This window comes from Chiroxiphia lanceolata, chromosome 15 (genome assembly GCF_009829145.1).
Source record: "Chiroxiphia lanceolata isolate bChiLan1 chromosome 15, bChiLan1.pri, whole genome shotgun sequence".
NCBI classification, from domain to species: domain Eukaryota; kingdom Metazoa; phylum Chordata; class Aves; order Passeriformes; family Pipridae; genus Chiroxiphia; species Chiroxiphia lanceolata.
Window position 1 is genome coordinate 17797855 of NC_045651.1, and position 27296 is coordinate 17825150.

The 27296-nt window shown below is 41.7% G+C and overlaps 1 protein-coding gene across 7 annotated transcripts in view; it reads right to left on the bottom strand.

Moving 5' to 3' along the window:
- Positions 1-27296, bottom strand: part of RAPGEF6 (Rap guanine nucleotide exchange factor 6) — a 113676-nt gene that overhangs the window by 75741 nt on the left and 10639 nt on the right. For all 7 annotated transcript variants that reach the window (XR_004359723.1, XR_004359722.1, XM_032702695.1 and 4 more), the window contains exons 2-5: positions 13661-13731; positions 12989-13045; positions 11988-12071; positions 1925-1994 (exon numbers count right to left, since the gene is read on the bottom strand). Coding sequence is in view for 5 of the 7 variants with exons in the window: in XM_032702695.1 (XP_032558586.1) it covers positions 1925-1994; positions 11988-12071; positions 12989-13045; positions 13661-13731 (282 nt within the window). In the remaining 2 variants the exon portion in view is untranslated. The remainder of the gene's footprint in view (positions 1-1924; positions 1995-11987; positions 12072-12988; positions 13046-13660; positions 13732-27296) is intronic.

The window sequence follows — 27296 nt, forward strand, 5'->3', positions numbered from 1 at the left end:
TGACATGGCCAGTGCTGGCTTCTCCAGCTACTGTGATCCTGTGTTCCTTTGAAAACACTCAGCATAGCTGTAGCTACTCAAGTTACACACACAACACTAGTTCCTCCATAAAATATTTTAATAAGGCCAGTTTCTGGTAGCACACACTTGCACAGAAGCATCTTCCTGTATTTATTTTTATTTTACAACAATGGTGATGTGACCAAAGAAGGATGTAGGTATTTCTTTAGAATTTCATATTATACTTTGCCTATGAAATATTTCATGTAATCTTGCAAATGCACTTGCAATGAGTCAGTCACCAGCCACCCTCCACTAGCCCAGGCTGCTCCAAGCCCTGTCCAACCTGGCCATGGGCACTTCCAGGGATGGGGCAGCCACAGCTTCTCTGGGAAATCATTCCAGGGCCTCCTCACCCTCACTGTAAAGAATATCTTCCTAATATCTAATAATAAATATGACTGGGTGAGTGTTTGTCATTCTGTGCTACAAGGTGCCAGGAGCGTTGAGGTGAAAGGCTCAGTTCACCCCAGACACAGCACTGAGCACCCCAAATCCCAGGCAACACTCAGCACCCCAAATCCTGGACAGCAGCAATTTAAACAGTAACAATGCACAGCAGCAAAGGCAAACCAGAGTGCCCGGGGCATTCCCATGACATGGCTGCACACACTGTCACCCTGTGCCATCACTGTGACACCCTGTGTCACACTGTCCTGTGCCATCCCTCAAGGTACAAATCTCCCCCCAGAACTCCAGCTTTGAGAAGAGACTGGGTAATTGGGGATAAAATAAACGAACTGTTTCACTCCAGAGGATGGAGACAGGCTTCTTGCACTCTTAACCTGCACTTCATGGCAGACTGCAGCTTAAAGTGTGTGCTGCAGCAAAGAGCATATTACTGATGGTATCAGAGCCATGAGCAGAGCCAGACTGACACTGCACAAAGGACAGCAAGTGTACTTGGTACAGGACACCACTGACATCCCCACTGGTCTGTACTGTGAGACACAAACTTCTTACAGGAGCTGAATACTCACACACTCAGTGAGTAAGAGACACTGTCAAATATTAGTTTTAATGTTACCATATCTAGATCTAAGGCAGCCAAATCAATAGCAGTCTGGAGATCTGAGACTGATTAACAGACACGTGGCTTCTCAGCACAACAAACAGTTTTGTTCCAGCTCCATTAACAACATCCAAGATGAAAGTTAAAGGAGATCTCCCCATGTCCCCAGGCACAGTACTGGGGCACAATGTCAGGCTGCACTACGGAAAAGCAATCCTAATATTCCAGCTGCTGACAGCATGTGCACATCAACCTGGAAAGGACTGAGCTACTCTCTACAAGCAACACTCTGCGTTATCATCTATATATGCACCTGGCAGTATCATAAGTTTTGTGAAGAAGCAGAAGGAACCCTGGGCATTAAGGCTGGTGACAACTAAACTGAAAACTTTTATCCTTCAAGCTTGGCTAAGCACACTCATGTTTCTTCTGCTTATGAGCCTTCACACTGTGTGGTACGGCAAAGGCTTGGAGGAAGGAGGCTTTTCCTCCCAGACATGGCCACTAAAAGCAATGAAATGGGAGATGGGGGTGTAAATAAAATATTCAGGATAGAAGGCTGTCATTGCCTGACTCAGGAATGCTCAACTCAGCCGTGACTGTTAGGCTTTTGAAACTCAAGTAAGCATAATTTTAGAAAGAATGACCTAATCATCATCATCATTTACCCATCTAGATTAAATTTACATAGCTACTGCTGTTACGAGAGCAGCCATAGGTATAATTGAAATCAAGGCAATTTTGCTGCAATTTTATAGAATACTTTACAATAAGCTTTCTGCTGTAAAAGAGAAAGAATTTGCTGAAACCAGCAATAGATTTAAATACATATGAGAAAAAAATCTGTCTTACCACAATCATTTCTGAAGGCTCCAATATGATACATTCGCATCCTCGCTTTCCTCCAGACTGCTTGCCAAAACTAGAGTGGGATGGGGAAAAAGCAAACAAAAAAGAATGAGATGAACAGTCTATCTTACCTTTTCAGTAACCAAAATAATTGGCAATGGTGCACGCTGTTAAAAAAAAAAAAGGACAAAAAAAATTGATGAAAACTATTGTGTGAAAAATTTCAACCAGATAGTATCATTATCATAATTTTTTAATTTATTCAGCACTGCTCATCATGGTCTGCTATGTAATGCCTAAATATAAATAATGTTCTTTTGTAAAATCCATTACTTGCAGATACTCAAAATCACTTATAATACATTTCAGTTCTGACAAGAAAACATTAGTAAATTTTAATTAAACATTAAATACGGTTTGTGAAAACAAATATACGTAAATTCCAAGGACTCCAAAATACTACTTCACACGCAGCATTTTTAACGAGAGTTCCCTCAACTCCACGTCACCTCCTCATCCTCCCAGGAAAGGGAAGGACAGAGAATCTGTTCTCTAACACTGGGCCTTAACTTGTGACCTCTGCCTTTGTGTTGCTTATTGTGCCATCACAAGGTGATGGTATCACCGTGATGGGCTCTCTTTAAGAAGTGTGAAAAACCACAAATGCCACAAAGTGTGATGGGCAATGTAACACAGCACCTAAGGAGAGCAGCTAAAGGCAACCTGATGTGCTTCAGCTCATCAGCTTTAATAGACAACTTCCTTCAGGACACCCACCAACAGAAGTGGCTTCAGGGAATCACCTCTGGAGAAGGCACCGTGCCAGCAGAGCTGAGCTGGACACTGCTGGGGACACAGGGTGTGTCACAGACCAGTGACCTCTGAACTCACTCCATCTGTGCCTGCAGTGGCACCTGCCATTGAGAATACCTGGCTGCACATATTGAGTTTGTCCTCACTCCAGGCCGCTGGCCTGAGGTGGGTTTGCTCGACCCACCCTCTCCCTGAGCCCACAGGAAAGCGATGCCAGGCCCGTGTCCCATGGAACAACCCCCGTGAGGAGCAGAGGGGTGGCTGGAGTGGTAGCCCTACAGTTCAGCAGTTGTAGCTGCTGTTACAAACTCAGGCTGTCAACATCAATCACGTTTTAACACCTACCAGCAGGTGAGACAACCGAAGAATCAGTTAACGCAAAGCAGGGATTAATGTGTGAATTACAAGGAAGTTCAGACAAGTGTGGAGACAAATCCTTAAAAAGTGGGTCGGCTCCATCTGCTTTCACTGAGGTTATGTTTGGAAAGTACATCTGAAACTCCAGCCACACAAGATTTGAGCCATGGTCACCTTGATGGCAAAGATCTGTGAAACACCACCTTGGACAAAACATTTAAAAGACTCGTGCTTATAAACCGCATGTCAGGGGAGCACTCCCAAACTTCTGCAGGATATGTGCTCTTACAGGGAAAGAACTAAACTAAACTAAAGCTGAAGGAGGGAATGTTTAGATATTAGGAAGATATTCTTTACAATGAGGGTGGGGAGGCCCTGGAATGATTTCCCAGAAAAGCTGTGGCTGCCCCATCCCTGGGAGTGTCCAAAGCCAGGTTGGACAGGGCTTGGAGCAACCTGGGCTAGTGGAAGGTGTCCCTGCCCATGGCAGGGGGTGGAACTGGATGGTCTTTAAGGTCCCTTCCAACCCAAACCATTCTGTGATTCTATGAAACTGTGAAGTTACCCAAGTTACATCAGAATATTACAACAAATAATATTCCAACAAATTCCATCAGTGTAATCCCATTAGGATAAAGAATTACAATTAACAAGTGAACAGCAGCTTCCACTGTCAAGGTTTGATTTTGCTAATGGTCTACTGAAGGAAAAAAAAAAATATTTAAATTACATGATTGCCATGGAGTGATAAACGACAACGAAAATTTTCTCACCCAGACCAGAGAAGCACAGGTTTCACACAGAAAACTGGCATTTTCACACATCTATACTAAGAAACTCAGAGCTAAAATTTTCATGCCTTCTTTCATGCTTTTTCCACACAGCATGTGATCCAGGCATGACAGTCCTGTGTATTTGCAATACATAAAAAGAATGACTGAACTACTCTCATTATTACAACAAAGTTAATTCAGTTCAGAAAATACAGAAATGTCATTTTTAATGTCAGCTCCAACTTCAAGGTGAACTGAAATTCCATGTTAGGATTTCTTCACAAACCAAAAAGCAAAGTGAGACCAACTTTGCTACGGGATCATTTTCAGTTAAAAAAAAAAAAGAGAAAAAAAAAAAAAAGAAGGAAAAAAAAGTTACAAACAGTTGCAATTCTATTCCTTACAACAGAAAGCTAAACATAAGTGATTTTTTCCCCCCAAAACTAAAATTCTAAAGGAATTGTGTGCAACTGGAAGTTTCAAATTTTGCAGTTTTTTAAAAACAGAAATAATCATCATCAGTTTTATCACAAAACAGATTATTGCTACTATTGCTATGTCTCCTGTAGTTGGGAAAAGGCTCCAATTTCCTGCTGCAAGTTGTTCAAGCACAGTGTTTTTGTTGTGTAACAACAATTTATCAAACTCCACGAGGCTGGGGAAGGGTTGTTTTCCTTTTTGTTTTGCTTTACATAAACACATTCCTGAAATTCAGCAACTGTCCAGCTCCCTTCTGCTCTCGTTGCAGCATTTGCTAATTAAGTAATGGCAGTGAACACTAAAGAGGAAGAGAAGAGTGCTTGGAACAAAGGTCACACTCTTGGCACCATCATTTCTGCTCCATCAGGCACTTTACAACAACCAAACACTCGGAAAAGGATTAAGTTCCAAAGACAAAACCCACCCTGCTAATCCTAAACTACTCACATTAACAAGTCAATAGGTCAAGTTTAATTATTTCCTGGAGCACATCATGGATGGTTTATCGATTATTCCTCAGCAGAGCTCCTTCCAGAGGAGGAGGCAGCATATGGTTTCTCCCCAGCCATAACCACCACTATGTCTAAAAATACCTATTTTTAACATTCTTAATTAACATATGCAACATGTTTTAGAAACATAGATTTTAACGTTCTTAATGACTTATTCCATATTTTTCTCTGGAATACAAATGTTTAGCTTCTCTATTAGTTAAGAGGTTTGCTGACATCAATAGACTTCACTAATCTGCCAGTTCTAATCCAGGCCTCAGAAAAACGTTCATTCCCAATTAATTGGAAATGGAAAAGATTCAGTTGAACAAAGCTTTGCAAGGGGAGGACAGAAAACCCATTTGGGAAACAAGAGCAAATGTTGACTTTCTGTGACAACAAATTACTTGGAGGTCTTCAGTCGGCCATTGAAGACCCATCCAAACCTAAAATATGCTGGTTTTCAAAGCTGAGGGCTCTGGAAAGTACATCTAATTCTGGAAGAGGTGGGGCAATCTTATCTTTTGGTACTAAAAGACCACGATGTTGTTTGCAGGAGCTGTCATTCCTCACTCTTTCTGCTCACCCAGCTCAGCACCAACAGCCCACCACGTTCCCAGGGGGCCATGGCCATGGATGGCACTTCCCAGGGCCAGCTTTGCACCCTGGGCAGGTTGGATCTGAGCAGCCCATTCCAGCTGGGCTTCAGCACCTCTGCTTACAAACCATCACAGCATCTTCCCCAACCACATCCCTAAACATCAAGTCCTCTCGATGTCACATGGCAAGACACACAAAAAAAAAAAAATCAGGAAAGCCTCATTAAGGTACAGATGTTACACTCACTTCAGTGCTTTCAAGCAGAGAGCAGGAAAAATAATCCAATTAAAAATTTAAATTAATACTGAAAGTGTGAGAAAACATGAAATTAATGTAAATTAAGCTCTACTTACAATAAAAACTATGTCAAAGGGCATACTACCACTGGTATAACTGTTAAAATTTTAAATGATCCAATTAATTTAATCGGTATTGTTAAAATACGTGTGATTTAAATAAGTCCTAAATTTAACATCATTATTCTATAGCCTCCCACTGCTGGAAGCCCAGAAAAAGTCAGTACTATAAAACTACATCACAATTTTTTTTATTTATAATTTTATTATACACTCCTGCAACTTAATATTCATCTATTACATCTGCACCATTAATTTTCATCCATTCACTCACTGCCCTGCAACACTGTCACGGGAAAAAAAATGTCTTCCACATACCAAAGGCAGCTTTGTTTATCCTTGATTTATGGATGCCTCATTTGCAAGAAACCTTGTTTTCCTCCTGATTCACCACCACTCATAATTAAAAATGCTTAAAGAGTTGCATCATGTGAGAAAGGAATGTAAGTTAAACTGGCATGATATCCTATAGCAACCACTAATGGGTGTGCAGGCCATGGGATCAGACTGGAGCTGTTATAACAACCCTTACTTTTACAAAGCAAACTATTTAGAGAAGCCTCCAATGTAACATTATTTTAAACATAATAAAGCAGCTCTTTAAACAGGATGTGCACAAGCACTTACAAGCTTTCCGAACACAAATGCTTAAAAATTCTTCATATCCAGCTGTTGGACAACCTGAGTATCTGGTGCTGAAATACACCTGGAATTTCAAGACTGACAAATTTAAGCAATAGTTGTCACAATTTGCTTAAACATTTCTTGATATCAGTATGCTCAAGTCATTCAATACTGATAGTTTCTCATTCTGCATTACTCAGAATACAGTACATACATTAAAGGTAAAAACACAGCCTGTCCTGAAGAGCTTTCAGCCTACAAACAGATGGAGACTGAGATTGAATGTCTTATTACTTGCCTCAACACTAATTAGCAGGCATCTTCAAATTTACAGTATTCTGCTACATCCTGAAACAATATTTTCAGATATTTTGGGCGTCACAGCCTTCAGTGGTAGGATGTCAGGTATTTTACATTCTGTTCTGTACTTTCCAGGAACTACAAAATCATAACATTATCCTGGCTGCGTAAGTTGGTGTCAATAAAAGAGTTATCTGTGATTACCTGCAGGAGCTTTACCTGCAGGAACACCCAGCACTGGGCCAGGACCCTGAAATACCAGTTTATCAACAGAATAAGCAAAGGGGTTGCAGATATTTTCTTCTTATGAATACGCAGGTCTCTCAAACCTGCTTGTCAGGCTGCTTTTAGAAACAGAAAGATGAAGACAAATTGTACTTTTTGCCACTGCAAAGCAAACCCCATGACCCCACTCATCCAGTAATCTGGATGGATTTCTTCAATGCAAGAACATTTTCCAGGCAAGTGCAAAACCTGGGCCTGGAAGAGACGAGTTGCATAAGGAATGGGAGGCAGGGTTTGCATTATGTGCTCTGGAAGTCCTGAGCTTTTCAAAGTAACTTCATTAGAAAAAATATTATAACACTTAACTCCATCAGAAAATGGTTTAAAGGAAACCTGACACCACAAGATACATGGCTGAATGCAAAATACCTTTTGCAATTAATGCTCAGTCATCAAAACCCATTTCTGCATTAGCTCTTAATAACAACATTTAGCAGGTTTATCTCTCAAGACTGCTGAAGTTTTAATTGGAAATTATTTTGGAGGCTGTGTAACATACTACTCAATTTGCAGGCTGCAAGCTCAAGATCTGTACTAATTACTTTATACTCTGCACACAGTGACACTTTGAGGAAGCCAGTGGCTCACCTACCACTTTCTCTGAAGCTTTCCAGCTATTCCAGGCCATGGGATTAGACAGCCTTAGTAAAACTGTATTTTAGTTATAAACAAATCATACACGACCCTTTGCTTCCAATTTCATTTCTCTTGGGACTTTTTTTAGTTTAGCCAGTAAAAAGTTTTCTGTGGCACAATCAGCATCCCCTGCAGTCCATAAAACCCCTAAAGGGCAGCTCTTGTAAGGAACTATGAACAGAGCAAAAGGAAGTTACTGGTCGGGTTGGAAATAACAGACAAGATTATTTGGTCATATAGTTGTGATAAGTCTGAACACAGTCTTTCTTCATTCTTTTGGCTTTCTTAGAAGACTGTTCCATGTCAAGAAAGATGCACTCCTAGTTTGCTACACCTTCCCAGCCCTTACTCCAGGTCAGCACCTCCAGCACAAGGAGCTGCACTTTGGGAGACCAGGACACGGGGCCTCTCACCCTTCCCTGCCTCTTCTCAGCCACATTCTCTTCTCCCTCAGAGTATTTTCATCCCAGCACTAGCACTGCCAGAAAAATTTCAATACTAACAACTCCCTCTGAATTAATTAGTTTTACAAATACATTTACTGGTAGCGTTCCCAAGTTGTTGGTTCACTTACTGGCTGTCAGGCAATGCTACAAGTTACAGCCACCACTTAACAGAAACACCCAGGGAAAACATCACCTCATCTAGAGCCACAAATGCACTGAATAACCACTGCTTTGATCCTGTGCTGAGTATAAAATCTATCAGTCTTGATAAGCACAGGGATGGAAGCCTCAAGCTGTCTCCATGAGAGCAGAAAAATAATCCACAACAGTTAGCTGAGAAGAGCTTTCCAGTGTGAAGCAGAGAATATCATCCTGAGACCTCTGCAATTTTTAAATTTCTTACTCTGTGACTGTAAATCACAATTCAGAACCTTATGGGCAACTGCCAGTTTGTCAGATATTAAGTTTACTGTTTGACAGCAGAGGACTGGCACACCTGGGTTTAGACCTTGGGAGCTGAGGGAGGAAAAGCACTATCCACACTACAGCCATCACAACTGGGATTGACATAGAACAGATTTAAACATTACTAACAGTCACAGCAAGTTTCAAAACACAGCAAAATATTGTTATTTGCAAATATTAGCAAAAAACAAACTAAAACAATTTCAACCCAAGCCGCTGTTCATGATGCAAAATTGGGAGTTCCTCTTTCAGTATGACAATTTTCTTCATCTAAGCATTTGTGTCTTCTCCTTTTATTAAAGAAAAGAAAGAGAACTGGCTTATTGAGTCACTGATGCATCTCCAGCACTTGTGAACAGATACCACAACACAGCCATGAGGTCACTTGGAATAAAGGAAGCGTTTAGGGAGTGTCCTACTCGCTACATGAGCAGGACAATGATTCCAATTTTCTCCACTTGTGAGACTTTGGAAAGGCTTGGCAAAGAGAGCATGTGTTTTTAGTAAGACTACATCTTGAATGTTTCAAGAGTTTGTGTTTTTCCCTTGGAGGTTCAATTCTCCCAGCTGTAGGAGGCTGTCAGCCACATAATTGGCTTCAGAAGTTCCTCCAGGCCCTTGATGTATCTCCTATGGCTAATCTTGCTGTGAGTAATCTCCTTCAAATATCCTGTTCACACGAATTATCTTCATTAACAAGCAAGGTTAACACAAAACCTCTTTGACTTGCTGACACGGTTTTCCTTCCACGAATCCATCAATCCTGTTCTTTTATTCCAGCCATCTCTTTCTTGTTAGAGGCAAATTCTTGTCCTCCCATGCCCAATCTATTGACAAATCCATTCTCCAGGCAACAGGGCAATCAAGGTTATGCCATCTTTGTACCTGGTATTACTGACTGATCTGCTCCTTACCTTAAAAACCTTACAGGGCTTTTCTCCTCATGAGCATCAGTGTCAGAACATTGAATAGATTTACTGTACCTGGGTGCAAGATTTACTCCTCCACTTTTTAAACCAACTTCTGAACTACAACTTGAATACAAATTCATCCAAGGCAATGAAAAAGCCCTTCTCAAGCACAGAGAGCCCAGAGTTCTTCAAACACAAAGTGTCTGTCAAGTGTTCCAGAGGACAAATAAGAAGTTGAAATCAGCAACAGGACAAAGAGGAAATTGAGGAGTGGGGGTGTTATGAAGTACACAAACTGAGTTTCAAGCCAGAATCCATTTGCTGCCTAGGATCTGTTTTACAACATGCCTCCTCCATCCATCCAGTTCTTCCAGAATGGCAATTATTCAAACCTGGCTCTTAACCTTTTCAGAGCTCTAGGAGGTCTCCAGATTAAAGCCTAAATTCTCACCATTGGTAGTTATCACCTTCCTCCCATTAAGGATTCTATTTTAGTCCTCATTCATTTACCCCCTGGCCATCTCAAAGCCATCACAGTCTCCTGCATCACTCCTGTGCAGAACACACCCATCTCCAACCTCTGCTCACAAGTAGACACATTTATACCATATTTAAAAAGTCAAACAGATGAGCTTTATCTGATGCCAGTGTCTGGGCAGCACCAATCCTACCAGAAACCCAAGAGGCTGGAGGGATGTCTCCATTCCCTTCAGCAGTCTCAGAACACTTCAGGTGTGGTTTTCTTTTCATTCCCTACACTTGTCTGCCACTTTCCTACTGTGAAAATTAAAAAGCACAGATAAAGCAGATAAATCCCCCCAAAATACTCTTCCTTAAAGTTTATTTCACTAGTATCTTACAAGATTATATGCTCATTAGGCAGAGAGAGCATGGCAGCAAGTTACCTTTGTTTCCTGTGACAAGGAATAGCTCTGGAATACCTGAGGCAATGAGAATTAAGGCAATGCTGTGTTTTCTTATAGATATGTATGCAAACCTCCTTTCAGAATGACTCACATGCTCAGGAACTTGGTTGGGGACAAAAAGCATGACATTAAGCATTATTTTAAATGTAATTAAAATGCTGATAATCACAATTATGAAAGCATACTGCTAACTTATCTAAGCCACTGTTTCATAGGAAGTTAGCCTGTAAGTGACTGGTGACTCCCTCAACTACAGATGTGATAGATGAGGTATTCAGACCAGGGAAAGTAGCTGAAGTTTATCCCACTGTACTGAAGAAAAAAAAAAAGCATTATATTTAATGCATGAACATCATTCAAACGAAATAGAAGTGATCTGAACACCCTGGATAGCCAGCAGGAGTGCATTCCCTTCCTTTCCACGTGATCTCACCACCTACAGGGACAGTACACCCCAGGAATCACATAAGCTGCAACCTGCCAGCAGCTCCATCTAACAGAACTCTGTGACCCTTTCACCATCTAGCAGCTCTTTTTCCTCATTATCCATAATAAAACTAGTTGTAATCTTGTGAATTAGCTATAACAGATCTATTTTGTCTTTTTTTTTAAGGCACAAGAAACCTTAATGATGGTTATAAGTGACTTATTCTAAGTTTGGCAAAGCAATGATTTTAGAGAGGTTTTATGCAAATATCAGCTTGCAATGTCCTCCCTTCTGGTACTCCTGAACTTATCACAGACTCATCATAGTATGGTTTGGGTTGGAAGAAACCTTAAAGCTCCTCTAGTTCCAATCACCAGCCATGGGCAGGGACACCTCCCACTATCCCAGGTTGCTCCAAGCCCTGTCCAGCCTGGCCTTGGACACTTCCAGGAATGGGGCAGCCACAGTTTCTCTGGGCAGCTTCACTCCAGGAACTTCAGTCACTCAAGGAGCATTAAGAGTTTAACATCCAGCCTACAGCTAACAGAGAACTCAGCTGAAAAATGGAGTCCTGAGTGTTCTTATCAGTACTTCCCATGGAATTCAAGCCTATGGGAATGTACTGGAGCTGGAGTTGGCATTAGGGCTGTCAACACGGGCAGCTCGTGCTGAGTCCAGCGAAATACAGTGAAATAAAATTTCTGAGTGATGCACAAGGTCAAGCAGAGTATTACTCTGGGTACTCAGGGTATTACTTGAGCAAGTCCAGCTCAAGTCAAATAATGTGCTCCAGTGAAAGCATTTCCCAACGTTCCCTGTGCCTCAGCCCCGAGGTGCACTCAGACTCCTGACATATGCTCTCCCTAACCAGTGCTGCTGGGCTCTTCTTGCTTCACAGAAAAATCATATATGCCATTAAACACAGCCTCCAGCCAAAGGGCAGAAGCCATGTGATCTGCAGTCGTTGTTTCTGACACAGGAACCTCTAAACAAAACAGTCACACAGCAGCAATTATTCTAAGAGCCACTATCAAACTTCAGAAAAACAAAATAATGAAAAAAATATTGTAAAATTGTTAAAGATTTACAGTAACACCAACATATAGAATGCATTTATTAAAAAAAAAAAAAAAAACCACACCTTGCCTTATCTTAAGTAATAACAACTTCACATACCTGCAAGGTGGTAAGAACATGGAATCCTTCATGAGCACAGACCCAGAAAGTAGGATATACCAGCATCTTGCAATAGTTTCTGAGCTGTAAGAAAAGAACTCATTGATATCTACTTTCTTCTCACAACACCTCAGAAATATATTATCCAAAATATCACTGTAGTAAAATACTGATTTACCACTGTAGCAGTTTGATATGTAAGAAACTGAGCACTTGAACTGGATGCTACCAAGATGTTTTTTTAGAACATCTACATCCAGAATGTTTCTTGTACTTTACAGTTTGACATTTAAGTCAGCTTAAAATTTTATTTTATTAAAATGGAGTTATTAATTTTCAGTGAAAACATTTTATTCCAGTGAAAGTATACATAAAGCTAGAAATACAGGACAGCCCACGATTCCTAAACACACATATTGACTTGGCACTGGAGCAGGTGTGTGTCACACAGACCCACCACCCCAACTAGCAGGTGGTGTCTCATTTAGACTCAGGTGAGCTGAAAGCTGTGCATTATACAGAAAGCTAGGATTAGCTGTGAGAGGGTAAATATACCACAAGCAATGCTAAAATACGAGGAAAACAAAAGTATATTTGCCTCCCAGCAGGAGCCCAAAGAGAACTCTGAGCTCAAATCCTAATTCTTGCAATTTAAAGGGGTGGTGGCTGAGCTCCATCCCTCTCCTGTGCAGGATGCAGGCAGTGCCAGCTCCAGGGACACAGTGCCACCTACTGAGTGTCACAACAGCTCCCACTAGCCTTGGGGGGGACCCTGCCTGTGCCTTCCTGGTGCCACAGTCACACAGACACCTCATGGGCAGCCCTCAGACGCCAAAACTGCTCCTACAAACACCTCCTGCCAAAGCTTTTCACCAAGCTGAAATGTTGTAAAGGCTTTTATTAGCAATGGCTGAAAAAGCAAATCACGTATTAAAACATGCAAAAACAATGCTTTTGCTCACACTTCTACTGAAGAACTCCAACAAGTGCTGTGTACTCACCAAAAGAGGACTTGGTTGCCCTTGTACCTCTCATAGCGGGCACTCGATGACATTATTCTGAGGGAGGAGGAAGAGAAGTTTAATTTCAATTTTAATCCCCAAAGATCATGAGCCATTAATCACCATATTTCAGTAGAACCACTTTAAAGCTCTAAGACCTCGAATTCAACAATTTTTTTTGTCCTAAAGAAAGGATGTGCTTAACCAGAAAATTCAAATTATTACGGTGTTCTTCATTATCCAAACAGATAATATACAGCATGTTCCCTAAGTGTTTAAATCACTCCCACACACTGGAATTACCCATAGCAACAGAGCTGAAGGAACTAAAATACTTCCAACGCACTTTTTATGCTTTGTTGGCCTTCCATTTTATGGATTCTGAGATCATCCGAATGTCTGAAGCATTAAAAAGCTTTTGTAATCAGGAGTTAAGAGAGGGCACTGTCTGCACAGTCCTTTGTAGGCAAATGGCAGTTAAGCTCTGCCTTCCTTCTTAGAAAGGCTAATTAGTTTGGATTCCATGCCCTGTTACTGCAGTGACTGCACTCAGCAATGGGCTTGGCCAATGCTCTGCCACCTCCCAGTGCAGGCAGACAAAAGCTCTGCTCATCTCCACAAAAATAAAGTCAGATACACAATGCTAAACAACTCTAGCTGTGGAGTACTCACCTCAGCTGATGCTCCCTGAAATGCGAGAGTATGTCCAGTCCATGAAGGAAAGAATAGATAGTATTTAAGTCCTAAAGAGAGAGAAAAAAAGAACAAACATGACCAACTTCATTCACAGCATCTAATCACTCAGCATTACTTTTCAGATTCTGCAATAAGTTACAGACCTATGAGACATAATTCTAGAGACAAAGTCCAGATTAGGAGACAGGTCAAGGAACACACAGACTTGAAGAACCCTGTCCACACTCAAGTTGTGAAAGTGAAAAGAGTGAAACCCAACTGATGCATAAACACAAACCTGAAAGAAAAATATTTATTAAAAATATCTCTGAAAATATTTACATGACTGGAAACAGCAGCAAACAACATGTGGAATAAGCCAAAAGGGGCAGTCCTGTTCACCCAAGGACAAAAACTGTTGGAACCTTCTAACACCTCTTTAAAGAGGGAATTTTGCAAAATTAATTTCCTAGTGGCAAAGAACCCCAGCAAAAACCTAAACCATGCAGTGTAGCCACCATGTACAGTGCAGAGAACCATAGTACCTTTTCATAGCAAAGGGGTTATGTTGAGAGAGGAAACAGTCTTTCATGTCCACCTTAGACCTAGCTACTACAAACCTCCTCCATCCTACTGCCTCTTACTCAGCCCAATCCCTGTCCGAAGGGCAACATTAGAAATTACTCCAAAATACTGTTTGGCAAAGATGAAGACAATGAAGTTTTAGAGGTCTCCCATCTTCTGCTACCACAACAGCATCACATCAGTGCCATCCACCACCAACCACAGAGACAAAAATATTAAAACACGAAGATTATTTCACTTTAAAAACAGGGCTTTACATAGAAGCTGCAATTAGGAGATACAGCTGTTTAAACTTCTCACTAGACAGAATCGTTCTCAGTCACAGAAATATCTGTGCTGATGGTGCAGACCACATGCTGGGGAACAGCTCACTGGGGCCATTCATCACCGAATTTACTGTCCTGAGCAGGTGGGCTGGGAGCGTCCAACACACGCACAACACAATCATTATGCACCACAGAGCAGCCTCTCCAGCCTGGCCTTGGAAAGTATGTTCTGAATTTTCAAGTGCTGCATTTATCCAGTGTTTACAAAAGATAAATCAATATGAACGCTGGCCTCAGAATTTACAATGGATTTACTTCAGAAAAGTTCTTTGGCTTAATAGTCCTTGTTTAGCAATATAACGGATATGGACTGTTATATCAAACGAAAGGTCAGACGTAATTGCAGGCCCTGTAAAACCAATAAAACTCTGATTTATTTTTTTAAATGTCATTACCAAACCCCATGAAAATTAAACAGAAGGCCTGAATGTGTAACACATTTATAAAGCACTCGTTTCTCCCACAGTCCAATCTCATTCTAATCCTCCAACCGTGAGTTGCCACAAACTTGATTTTATTAGTGAAATCTGGGAACACCAGCTATGAATCAGACTCCAAACACACCACAGCTTGTCAGAGGTGGGCACCTGGCAGCCAAAGGGTCATTTCAGGTGTCCCACCAGCTCCATTACTGAGCTTTCCCTGTTTCCGAGCAGGGAACTGCCTCACCTTCCCCACCTGAAAGCATCAGGCACAGGAATGCAGCAACTGTATCCTCAGACCATACAGTGCCTCAGTAGTTAATAAAACTTGGGAGTTATAGACTCTATGGAACAACTGAAATAAAATCTCTGTGTCCCACATTCTTCCTCCTCCACCCGGAGGTCCCCCTCTCCCAGGCCAGAAGAAGGATACTCACAGCTCCTGTTGAAGTTGGGCAGCCAGGAAGGAATCAGTATTTGGTATTAAAATTAAGGCTGAATTTTTCAGTCTTCGTAACTCATTATGCCTATATAAGTTTTCCAGTATTTTTTTTATGTAACAGAGACTAGGATGTAACAGAATGCCTTTAAAACATATTTTAGATAAGCAGTTCTGTAGTCATGAGTTACAGAAAACTGTAAGCAGAACAAATGCTTATGGTCATGTCTAATCACAAAGTTTTTAAATTGTACATATGAAAAATGACCACATCCTGACTTTAGAATTATTCTCTACAACTCCCTAAAACACAATGCCAGAACTGGGCATGGGCACTCCACCTGCAGACACAGGAGGGCTGTACTGACCCACTGAGGAGCTTGATGAATAAACAGTTGGTAAATTAAAGAGATAAACATTTGCTTAAAGGGATTCATGTCTGGAAAGCATCCCACGGCTCTGACTTGGCTGTCGAGACGAGCAGCAGCAGAGAGAGCAGCTGAGCCACAGCACAGCAAAGGGGAGGCAAAGGTTCCTATTCCCTCACCCAGCAGAAGGCATTTAACTCACACTGTCGGCTGTTACTGCTCTAACACTGATAAATGTAAGAAACCCCATCCTGGTCACTGCCCAGCCAGGGGACACGTCAACAAGCCAAACACGCTGGCTACTCATGCAGCAGCTTCTACACACGTTTTTAAACCAGGATCTGTAACGCTTTCCCTAAAAATAACTGACTCTTCAAGCAAGCCCCTCTCCCAGTTGTGCAGAGCAGGTGATTTTGAGTGCCCCTGAGCACAAGAGCTCCCAGTGATCCCCTGGGAAGGGCTGCAAAATGCCTCTTTACACCAGAGCATCAAACATACTCGTCCAAAGTATTTTACATGTCTCGGTGAAATAATTTGCTTGTTTAAATAGATACAGGCAGGTAGAATTCCTCCTCTCCCTCACAAGCCACTTCAAAGTCTGACAAGGGAGAGTACAGTACATATGGGGTATATATATCCCAGTTTTTCCCCAATAAAATGAAAATTTCCTATCAGTTATACTTTGTGAAGTTTTCTCCATTACTCCCTCAGACCAAGTGCTTATAGTAGCACTGAAATTATGTTTGACATGCTACATTTAGAGTCTCATTCTGTATTTTTGCCGGCGAGGAACATCAATTACTGGGAGGGTGGCTGGTGATGGGCAGGGGCTGTGGCCACCTCGTGGACAGAGGCTGCACCACGCTCCCAGAAACCCTCCTCCATCAGAGCTGCAAGCATTCATTTCTCTAACTCGAGGTTTGTAACAGCTTCTAATCCTATTTTCGCTCTCAGTTTTAAAAAGGGATTTATGTCTCTGCAGCAGTTATAAACAGCAGACAAGCACAAAACCACAGTACAAAGGGCAGAGATCATTTTCACAGATATGTTTGGATACCCACTATGAAAAATGCTATTAAAGGACGATGCCAAAGGGCAACAATCAGCGTCACAACAGCAGAACACAAAGCACTTGCTGGAATTTTATAGCCCCTTTCCATATCCTTCCTTATAATCTCTTTACTTCCATCAAAGCCCAACCGAAACGTGCTTATTGATGAAAAGCAATTTCTCCACATGCTCTAAACTAAAGACCAAGGTCAGTATGATTTTATTTTGTAATCTTTCTTTTCAGAGCTTTTCATCATCTGAAACAATAGCCGAAAGTGAAGCACAAGACCTACCTGCAAATGCTGTGCCCACACAGATTCTTCAGTCTGTGACAGAAAACTACCTTGACTCGGTTATTTACGGAAAAATTCATATTTTCTATCCAAATAGCTAAAACTGCAGCTACAGAGACTCAGGGGAAAGCAGGGAACTGTGCAAAGAGTAGAGGGAACGGGGCAGTTGTTAATCTTGCTAGAAGGGAGATTTTCTAACTACAGAGAGGAAACAAGAACACTGTGACCGCATCGAGCTGCCCGGGACAGCTGATTTCCTTTGCCTCCAGTTCTCACAGCACAGAGTTCATGAGCAGACACATTTAAAAAGCAGAGGACACCTGAGTCTTCAAACTCCTCCTATGACAGAACACACTGTATAAGCCAGCCTGTGTTTCAGCAGCAGTGCAGAAACCAAGGGATGGCTCTGGGACGGCACCGTTATCTCCAAACCCGGCACGAGGGAAGTGTGGCCACCAGCAGCCTCAGCACCAGCTTCTATCATCCCCAACACACACATCCTTCTGGCAAAAAGCTTAACCAGCTGCTAAACCAAAGGTGGTGTAAAAACACAGAGATTTTAGTAATAACATCACGTTATCGAAATATATATTCTTTTATGGTACCATACTCATCCCAATATAGTTCACAGTGAGCCACCTGAACATCCAGACCACTTCTCATTTTCCCTGCCAGATGCTGACTCATAGCAGTACCATAAGATGGGAAAATAAAAGCCCCAGTAGCACTAACTCATCACACAAAAGCAAACCAGCTAACTACACCATCACCCATTTATCCCAAAACACTTAATTTGCTACTGTTTTTTACAAGGATAGCAAAATATTAATTTCTTAGTTGTTAAGATGTAACTTTTTAAAATAAATAAGCACAGTCAGCTAAAAAAGTCATCATGAGAATATAATCCAACCTCAAAGCTGCTGGGGAAGTGGTGGTCATCCTTAGTTTCTTTATCAGCAGCTTTTTAAAGTATGACCAAGATCTGGACAGATCTGGACAGGACCAGGATGCTCCTGAACAAGCACCACAGTGCAGAAACACCAATGATGAGCAAAATTTGTGAGTTTGTATCATTTCCTTACGCTTCACCCTCTTCTCTCCCAATCTCTCACCTTTAATCCAAGAAGCAGCTCTACAAAGCTCGGAATTAAGACTGATGGAACAGTGGTGGTCTTGAACGTGGAGTTCTGACCACAAAGTTTTCCAACCAACAACAACTCCTGTCAGCACAACTGTAATTCACATCAGCTGCATCCATAAAGCTGTAAGTCCCCAATAAGGTCCAAGACAAATTCCCTTCCAGTGTTAAAAGTGGGCAAAAAGCAGTGTGATGCTCTGGAAAAAAGACAGAATGACTGCATCACAAACAGCTTTGCCCTCGATAAACACAAACCAAAAAACTAATGCTTTACTTGATATGACCCCAGCCAGGTGTTCCAGCAACACATTATTATTTTAAAACACTAAACAGGAAATCTGGTCTATTTCTAAGGAAAACAAATTGTTCTGAAATGACCTCATAGTAGCACATTCTGATAAATCTCACAGAAGCAACCTCAGCAACTGCACCGAGGTATCGGGGACGCTGAGGAAGCCATAAATCCCCACGGACTCCCTTCAGCACTGCCTGTCACTTGTGTCCTTCATGCTGTGGGGAGAGGCAGCCCAGTCCCCAGACAGCTGCATCCAGCCCTGGCCAGGACCGTGGGCCAGCTGCTCCCTGCAGCAGGGCCAGGACTCAGGGATGCTCCCAGATCCCACACTCCACCGAGCCATCCCGGATCCACCCTGAGCCCAAAACCAGGGGGCTCAAAGAGCACAGACTGGTAGGTATTATTCAGTCCAGAGTTTTGCTCAGGGAATGAGAAAAGAGCAGAAACCTGCACCACAGCACCACTTCAAAGCCACAGTTCAAACCAGCTGCGTCAGCAAGTTCCAGAGCGATTGCTCTCACATGCAAACCTGTCCCAGGGAGCTGCACAAAACCTGTCTCTCAATCCACCCCAAACACATTAAATTCCTGTTGCAAGAGCAGATGCTTGGCTCAGTGGAGGCTCCCCACGCCCAGCCCACGTGGGCTGCCAAGCCACCCAGGATTCCCTGGGTCACACACAGGAACTGCTCCTACAGAAGCATAAAGGACTTTGCATCTGTACCTTTCCCAAGGCAGGGCAGTTGCCAGGATGCATATTTTATAGGCTTCAGAGCAAAGAAAAAAATGTTAGAATCTTCTAAAGATCTGCTACAGATTCAGCCATATCACAGAGAAAATACTTTAAAAGAAGCAGACATACATTTCTGCCTTTGAAACAATAGTTGAGCCATATAGTAACAGCTTCCCAAATTCCACTGCCCTTCCAAAAGACCGTGAGGTAGGAAACCTTCCAGGGAAGGAAGCCACATTGAAAGGTGCCACAGCCTCCCTGTTTGTATGTTAGAGAGCTGCTTCTTCCTCTTCCGTGCTCTGAGCAGAAAGAGGGCTGGAAACAAACTCCATCAGAACCAAGAACTCACTTGGTATCAGGAGTTTTAACTCCTGCATTTTAACAGGCTCTTGGACAGTGTCTGAATTTGTCTGTATTAAAGTTGTTCTTTAAATGTGCCTAGATTTCAGCAAAGCAAACAGAGGTGATTCTTGGGGCACAGGTTGTGCAAGCTGTAAGTGGGAGGCTCTCCTCCAGCCCGCTGCCATTACTTGCTTCTCAGTGATTCAGCAGGTTCTTCATACAGATTGAATGCAGCTTTTATTGGGAATTCTGTCAGGCTCAATAAAGACTTTGTCACCCTTGGGGAGTGTAGCAGAAGAGAGGAAATGTTACTCAGCACAGTTTATGGTTTTCATTGCTTCCCTTCCTGTTGCTTCATTGAAGGCTGGAATCCACGCCTTGTTTCCTTTAGTCTCTGTTTAAGGCCAATTGTAAAAATAGTACTCCCAAATTCTTTCCTGATACTGTAATACCAGAAATAAAAATACAGAAAAACATGCTGAAGTTCTCTGACCCACGTTTTACACATTCAGATATTCAGATATCTGCAGAACAAATTCACCAACCACAGGGATGCTGGTTCATGAACCCCCCCTACACACCTGAAGCCAAGTGATACACACACCCCCTCAGCTACCCCAAAACTTGTGGGAGGAGCAGCAAAATACATCTAAACATGTGTAGCAGGATATACAGTCCCTAAACTAAAAGGAAGTTCATGAGATGAACTAGACAGCAACTCCTCTTTCTTATTTACTCTCCCTGTACAGTGGCATAAACATTTGACTTCAATAAAAATGCAAGTGATGCAAAAGAACATCAGCTCAGGGCTCGCCTACTTAGAGTAACAGTTCCCTTTAAAGTAGCCTCCTATTTAGCTGGAGGCCATTTAAAAAATAAAACTAAAAAATAAATATGGGCACTGAGGCACTATTAGGGAAGAGAAAGGATGGATTAATCAGTCAGATGAATGAAAATGCTCTCAAAAGATTTTAACAAAGTACCTTATAGACAATGACATAGTTTAAGCAGCACTCAGAAGGAATAAAGCCACACTATCCCATGTAGGGAATTCCACCAATTCAAAAAGCCTAATTAAAGAACCTTTCATAGAACATACCAGCAAACTCTTGCATGATCTTAAATCACTGCCTGATTAAGTGATTGTTACTGCACCCAGTAACATTTGTATAAAATAAACCAGTTCAGCTACTTGAGAGCCATATCCCATTATTCAGAAAAAAACAGCACATATTCCATAAAGAGGTTGAACAGCTCCAAATGACCAAGAACTTGAATTCTTAGATTTATAATCTTTCCTATGTCCACAACCTCCTGGTGCCTATGTCCATTAGCCAACTATGGATCATACCATGACCATGATACAGGACTCCTCCCTAAGCTCTAAACTTTACATTTACCCATAGAGATCACAGATACTGGTTTTTCCAAATGAGGAAATGTCAGTCTGGTTATTATAGTACCCTTATACAGGAGAAAAGAGAGAAAAAGCGACTTCATTTTACTCTTTTGTGCATCCAGGAAGTAATTCCAATTGACAGCAGCAGTTAATAACAGCACAGCCACAAACAGGAAACTAAAATCTGGGTTTTGTTTTTGCAGACAGTAAGAAGTAACATTTGCACACTTGGATTTTTATCTTATTTTCTAATATTTCCTCCTAACATGCACATAGGGCTACAGACACAGACTTATAACAATCAAAGTATGCATAATAAAATTTGGAAAAGCTAAATCTTTAAAAACAGAGACTCTAGAACTACTATGACAGTTTATTGATGGACTGAAAGTACCTCCATTCAGTGTCATTCTTCTAAAAGTAATATTAAAACCCAAAGTCTTTCTACATGAAAACAAAACAAAAAGTTTCTCTACTCACCAATCGCTCCCCACACCCAATACAGATAAACACCTTCCACCCCAGAACCCTGGACTATGTTGATATAAGACTTTGGCAGAAAGAAAAACATTTAAAGGAATGAGAGAAGGGAAATTTTGTATTTTTACTGCTGTTCCATCACACAGAGTCAGCATTTCTGGAACCCTGACTTTGCCAGAGAAAAAACTTCCTTTGGAAAAGCTGATTTTGCAGAGTGAAATTCCAAGGGCCCTGAACTGGAGAGACAGGAACATCAGATGTCACTGCTTCAAAGCAGGCAGCTTCTGAGGAGTTTTGAATATCTGAAGCACAATTCAGGCCTTATCATGATTCAGAACAAAAGCAGAGCTATGAAAAAGAGTCTTCAAGTAAAATATTACCCTGAAGTTCCCAGACACTCATTACTGAATTTTAAAATATCTTTCAGACTTATATGCTGATAATAGAAAACACCAAAACCAAGCTGACTTGAAACCCCTGAGCTCCTGGAGTTCAAGAGGATGAGAAGCTCACAATATCCAAAATTAATCTCTATCAAAGAGCAGGACCTCATACCAAACATTTCTCAGTAACACAGACTGTAAAAGCAGTCTCCTTACCCAGGCTCTTGAAAAATTGCCCAAAATCAGCAAGCAAAACAGGCAATTTCAGGCTTCCAGGGCAATCAACACTTTGCTAGTCACGCTGCTGAACACTTGTCAGAATGACCAACCTCCCACCCAGAGGATAAGCACCCATCAAATAACAGTATTTCAGCTTAAACTTTTTGGCCATAACTCCAAAAAAAATCATCTTGCCTGATTCACAAAGAAACTCCCTGCTCTTTTCAGAGGAAAGTACCGACATCTGAAATTGTGATAGGAAAGGTCAGAACACTGTAACATTCAGAAAAAAAGGTACATTCTTATTAAATTAGAAATTTGGTTCAGAAGCCTGGAGCTGAGGAGAGAGGAGGTGGGAGATGAAATCCAAAGGTCAGTTTTCTGCTTATCTGTAATGACAACTTGGGAGTGTGTCTGTGTGGAACTGAGAAATGTTAAACATCCCAGCTGTTACCCACACATGACTTTGCTCTTACTGTAGGAAATGCTCTAGTTCTTGTGCTCTTTCCTCCCTCTTGGACCAGGAACTGCTGTTTCATGTTTAACACACAAACACTCCGTTGTCAAGAGTTCCACATTCTCATCCTGCTTTGCCCTCAACACTACAACAGGTATCTCAAGCAAAGAAGGACTGACAGACACAACAATAACACTTTACTGCAGCTTTCTTCCATCATCTTGGTTGTCAAAATTTTATACGAATAGATAAGAATATTGTTATTTTTATAATGGCACATTTAGGATTTTGCAGTGTATCATTTCTTATTTCTTTGTGAATTCAAGCAAGCAAAGATCATGTATGTCTGGAAATAAAGTCCTGCTAATTAAATAAATAATACTGAAAGCAAAACAAATGAAATACTTATAAATATTGTAACTTAAGTCACCCACTCAGTATCTAGGTAATGGAGAGGAATACAGCTCTACCAAGTACCTAAAAATGTTTTGGTGCATCAGTAAAATATTAAGAGAATGATGAGATTATAATTGGAGAATAAAATATCACACGAATGTAAAGCTCTTCTACAATCTTTTTCAATAAAACCACTGCAGGAAAAAAAAAAAAAGAAAAAAAATCAAGCTCCAGCTATTTTATTCCCATAATAGTGTCATTATGAACTATGAAGGAATTCCTGCAGAGGACAGCAGCAATATATTCACCAGTAATTCCTCCTGCATCCTGGTATGGGAAAGCACTAGGAAATAGAGCAATCCAGGAGAGTTACTGTATACACGGGAGGCAACATCCCCTAGAGCACTCCAAGTTATCTCAACTCAGATTCCCACAACTAAACTCTACCAGTGCCACAAGGGTTAGAACACCCCCTCACGTGCTGAGGAAGGCTAACATGCCTGGGTACACGTGTATCCATGTTGGCAAACACTTCCATCCCTCACCAAACACAAGAGTGACATCAGTAGCTCCTCATATCTTTGCTGGCAGCAAAGAAACCAGCCAGACTGACCTCACTGCAACATCTGAACACAAATCACCACGGCAAAACTCTGACAATTCATGCTCTGCCACTGCCTGAACATCTTCTTCTGTGTTCCTCAACAATACCTGTGCCATAAACCACAAAGGAGCTTACAGATCCAAACTGAGGAGTTATATACACAGGTACATACTCATCTAGCTTGGTTAACAGGTTTCAAGTTTGAAATCCAACCAAATAAATGGCAGAGAGAGATACCTGTGCACTTCCCTATTCATTACATTGATCACTGACGTGTGATGTTACAAAAGGAATAATTCTAATTGAGAAAATTAACAGCTTCAGCATTCAGAGGAACAACAAACAAGTCAGCAAAAACTTTAGAGGCTACAATTACCTTTGAATACAAACCCAAAACAAGCCCATCTCACCTTTCTCATTCCTAGGAAACCATGATCAACACTAATTTGTAACACAGCTCACCAGAGATCCCTCCAGCCTCTAACTCTTCCAGCATTAGCCAACCACAGCCTCTATGGAGGTATAACTTACCCACTTTTAAGCAAATCAAGGGTTTTACCTAAAAAGAAGACTACTGTTTTAACAGAGCAAGACCACCATTATTCACTGAAGGTGAGAAAAAAACCCCTCAACCTGCTAATACTAAACCTAATCTGAGCGTCAAAGTCAGCTTTATAAGCAGCAATGCAATGCCTTAAATTAAAATGTAGACTTTTGACTCATCAGTTCACATTAAAGGAGAAGATCCACACAGGGTGATGAAAGGCAAAGTCTGGACCCAGCAGGAAAATGCTGCAATAAATATTAAACCGCCACAATCTCTGGACAGTCACGCCTGTGAGTACAGACACAGAGAGAACACACACTCTACATCCCAGCCCCCTCTCCAGGAGGAGCAGAAGGATCCAGTATTACAGTTCAGACATTCTGCACAATAACACTGAAAACTAGGAGATGTCTGCTGTGTGTTCTGTGGAAAAGCTGTGCATTTAGACTGTCTCAGCTTCTCACTCAGGCAGCTGGCCCACTGCAGGACTTGCCAGGTGCACTCTGTCCCAGTGTCAGAGGAGTGGAAAGCCTGTTATCTAAAGATTCTTGCTTTATTACATAAGCATTCACAACTGCAAGAGTTACATAATTATATCTCACATTAAAAAAAACCAGTTTTACAAAACACGTTCAACTATAGCATGGGAAAAATCAAAGCAATGCCACTCTAAACACTGAAGTCCACAACCTCCAAATTCTACCCAGCCAGATTTGCTGGATTTGAGACCTAATTTAAGTGCAAGAGAGAGTCTTGGCTTTTCTTAAAAACGTGGTTGTGCTCAGCTGTGTTACTGTTACCAACAGACCTGTTAACTGCAGGTCTGCTGTTCCCCATAATCCCTCCTTTCAGCTCATGTGTACAGCGGGGAAACGGAACTGAACAAATTTTCCCCTCCTGAGCTGTGCAATCCAGCCAAAAAAGGCTCAGGACTCAGGCTGGCATGGCAGGCTGGCACAGACACGAAGAGAAGAGGTCTTTCCTAATGATCACAGCAGCTGGATGATGCCCCTTTGGCCCTGTACAGGCTGGAGGTCAGTTCAGAAGAATCAGAACAAGAAGACTCTGCCAAGCATCTTTTAAGTCACCTCTAACGATGACTTCCATCCCTGGAGGAGTTTGCTGAAGGAAGCCTCACCACCCAACACAAATGGAAGCAATAAACGAATTTGACAGGAGGTCAGCAGCCTAACATAGGACTGCCAGTTTCCTTCCTACTTCAAACGGGAAACAGGAACAGAAACTCCTTCTGCAACAATCGGAAAGAACAATTTTACTTGGCCAAACCAATACAGCCAACTGGGGGCTGGACATGCTACAAAGAACCCTGAAAACATAGCATCAAGTAAATCAGATTTAAGTAGAATACCATCCATGGATAACCCACAATATCTAGTGGCCACTGGCAAGCACAACCCTCTGTGACAGACCATAATAAAGCTCCCAAAATTGATGAGTAACAGAAGCAACTCCATCACCTTTCAACGCTAAATCCACAATACAGTTTACAAAGGCAGACCTCACTCTCCAGCTCCTTCACATGCAGATTGCCAAGGTGAAAATCCTTAAAACAGCTCTGGAACTCTCTCTTTCTAGGAATTCATTATTTGGCCAAAAGGCCAAATTGTCTATGCCTGCAACACAACACACCACTCCAAGAACTCCCTCCCTCCCTCCAGACCAAGAGGGCCAACATTCGAGGCTCATTATTAGCCATTCTTTGAAGGACAGACTGCTTAAATGTCAATGCTTTAATCAGGCACAAAAAGATTACAAAGAGAGAATCCCTTAAGGCAGTTATTTTTGTTCTATTTGTCAAGAATTTGCTAGACTCTTGACATGCTAGAAGCTAACCAATAATTAGCAGAGCTAAGGAACCTCGAGAAACCAGATGCAGAATGCTAATTTGTGCATTCTTCCCTGAACTCAGGGTATTTCCAAAATACTGTACTGAAATCATCAAAAGAGGAAGAAGGGTGTATCACAGTTTCATCAAACAAAGGAAAACCCTCTATATTTTAAGCCCGAGGCCATTGAAACAAGAAGACCTCCTAGTTTTAGAAACAGCTTGGCAATACTAGCACGAGCAGAATTCTTCTATGGAAAGGTCAGGCCTCTGACAGGGAAGGGCATCAGAGCTCTGGACAGCCTTTATCAAGCTGTTCTCAATACTCTCCTCAATGAAAACTCAATTTGGCAGAGTGGGAAGAAACGCTGCAATCTGGAAGTTTATCCAGAATGGTCCTCAGAAGTGTGCAGCCAAGGCCACCTCAAGCCACCCTCCAGTGCCAAGGGCCTCAATTCCACCTGTAGATCACCAGTCTCCACCCTTCACAGTCCTGTGACGGGAGCAGGAGCTGGCTGTGTGCGAGGGTTCTCAGGCAGGGCTCTGTCATGGAGCAAACAGCACAGTGTGGGATGAGAGCTCCCAACAGCAGCGTGGCAGGGACAGCAAACCACTGCTGGCAGATGTTTGCCTGCCTTCCTCCCACCCCTCAGAACTGACACTGGCAACAAGTGGGCAAAACCTGGGCACTGCCACCGCAGTTTCCTCTTACACAGACACACACACAAGTTCGTTAAGACTATTACTCTCTTACTATTTATTTTCACTGTAGGCAGATGCCCAGCTCTCCTTACACAAAGTGACACAGGATATGGTTTTGTCACACTAAACATTACAGAAGAATTCCTCTCTGAAGCTTATATAAAAAAAGTTTGGGTATACTACCTGAAGAGATTTTCTTTCGAAAATTATTAATTTTTTTATTACTTTTTTTTTAAATTCACTACAGTGTTCTGCAGCTTTAATACTGTTTCTGTGAGGAATTTAACACCTACACATCTTGACTGCCTGCCCTCCACCCTTTGCAGTTTTAGAGAACAAAAGCAGAAAAGAAATGTATTTTTTTTTCATTTGGCAACTTTTCTGAATGCCAAGTGTACTTGCAGTTCTCTCCCACCTCCTTCCACACCCTTTTCTGGCCCTTCTTCACTATTCTAACATCCCCAAGGAGTTCCTATTGCAAGATCAGTAACAAGGCACTGGGCTCACCTTTTAGCTCAAATTAAGCACCTGGTTACTACTTAACCAGTCCATGAAATGAAATGCTTCAATTCAGATACTACAATAATAAATAGCTTTGTAGAAAAATATT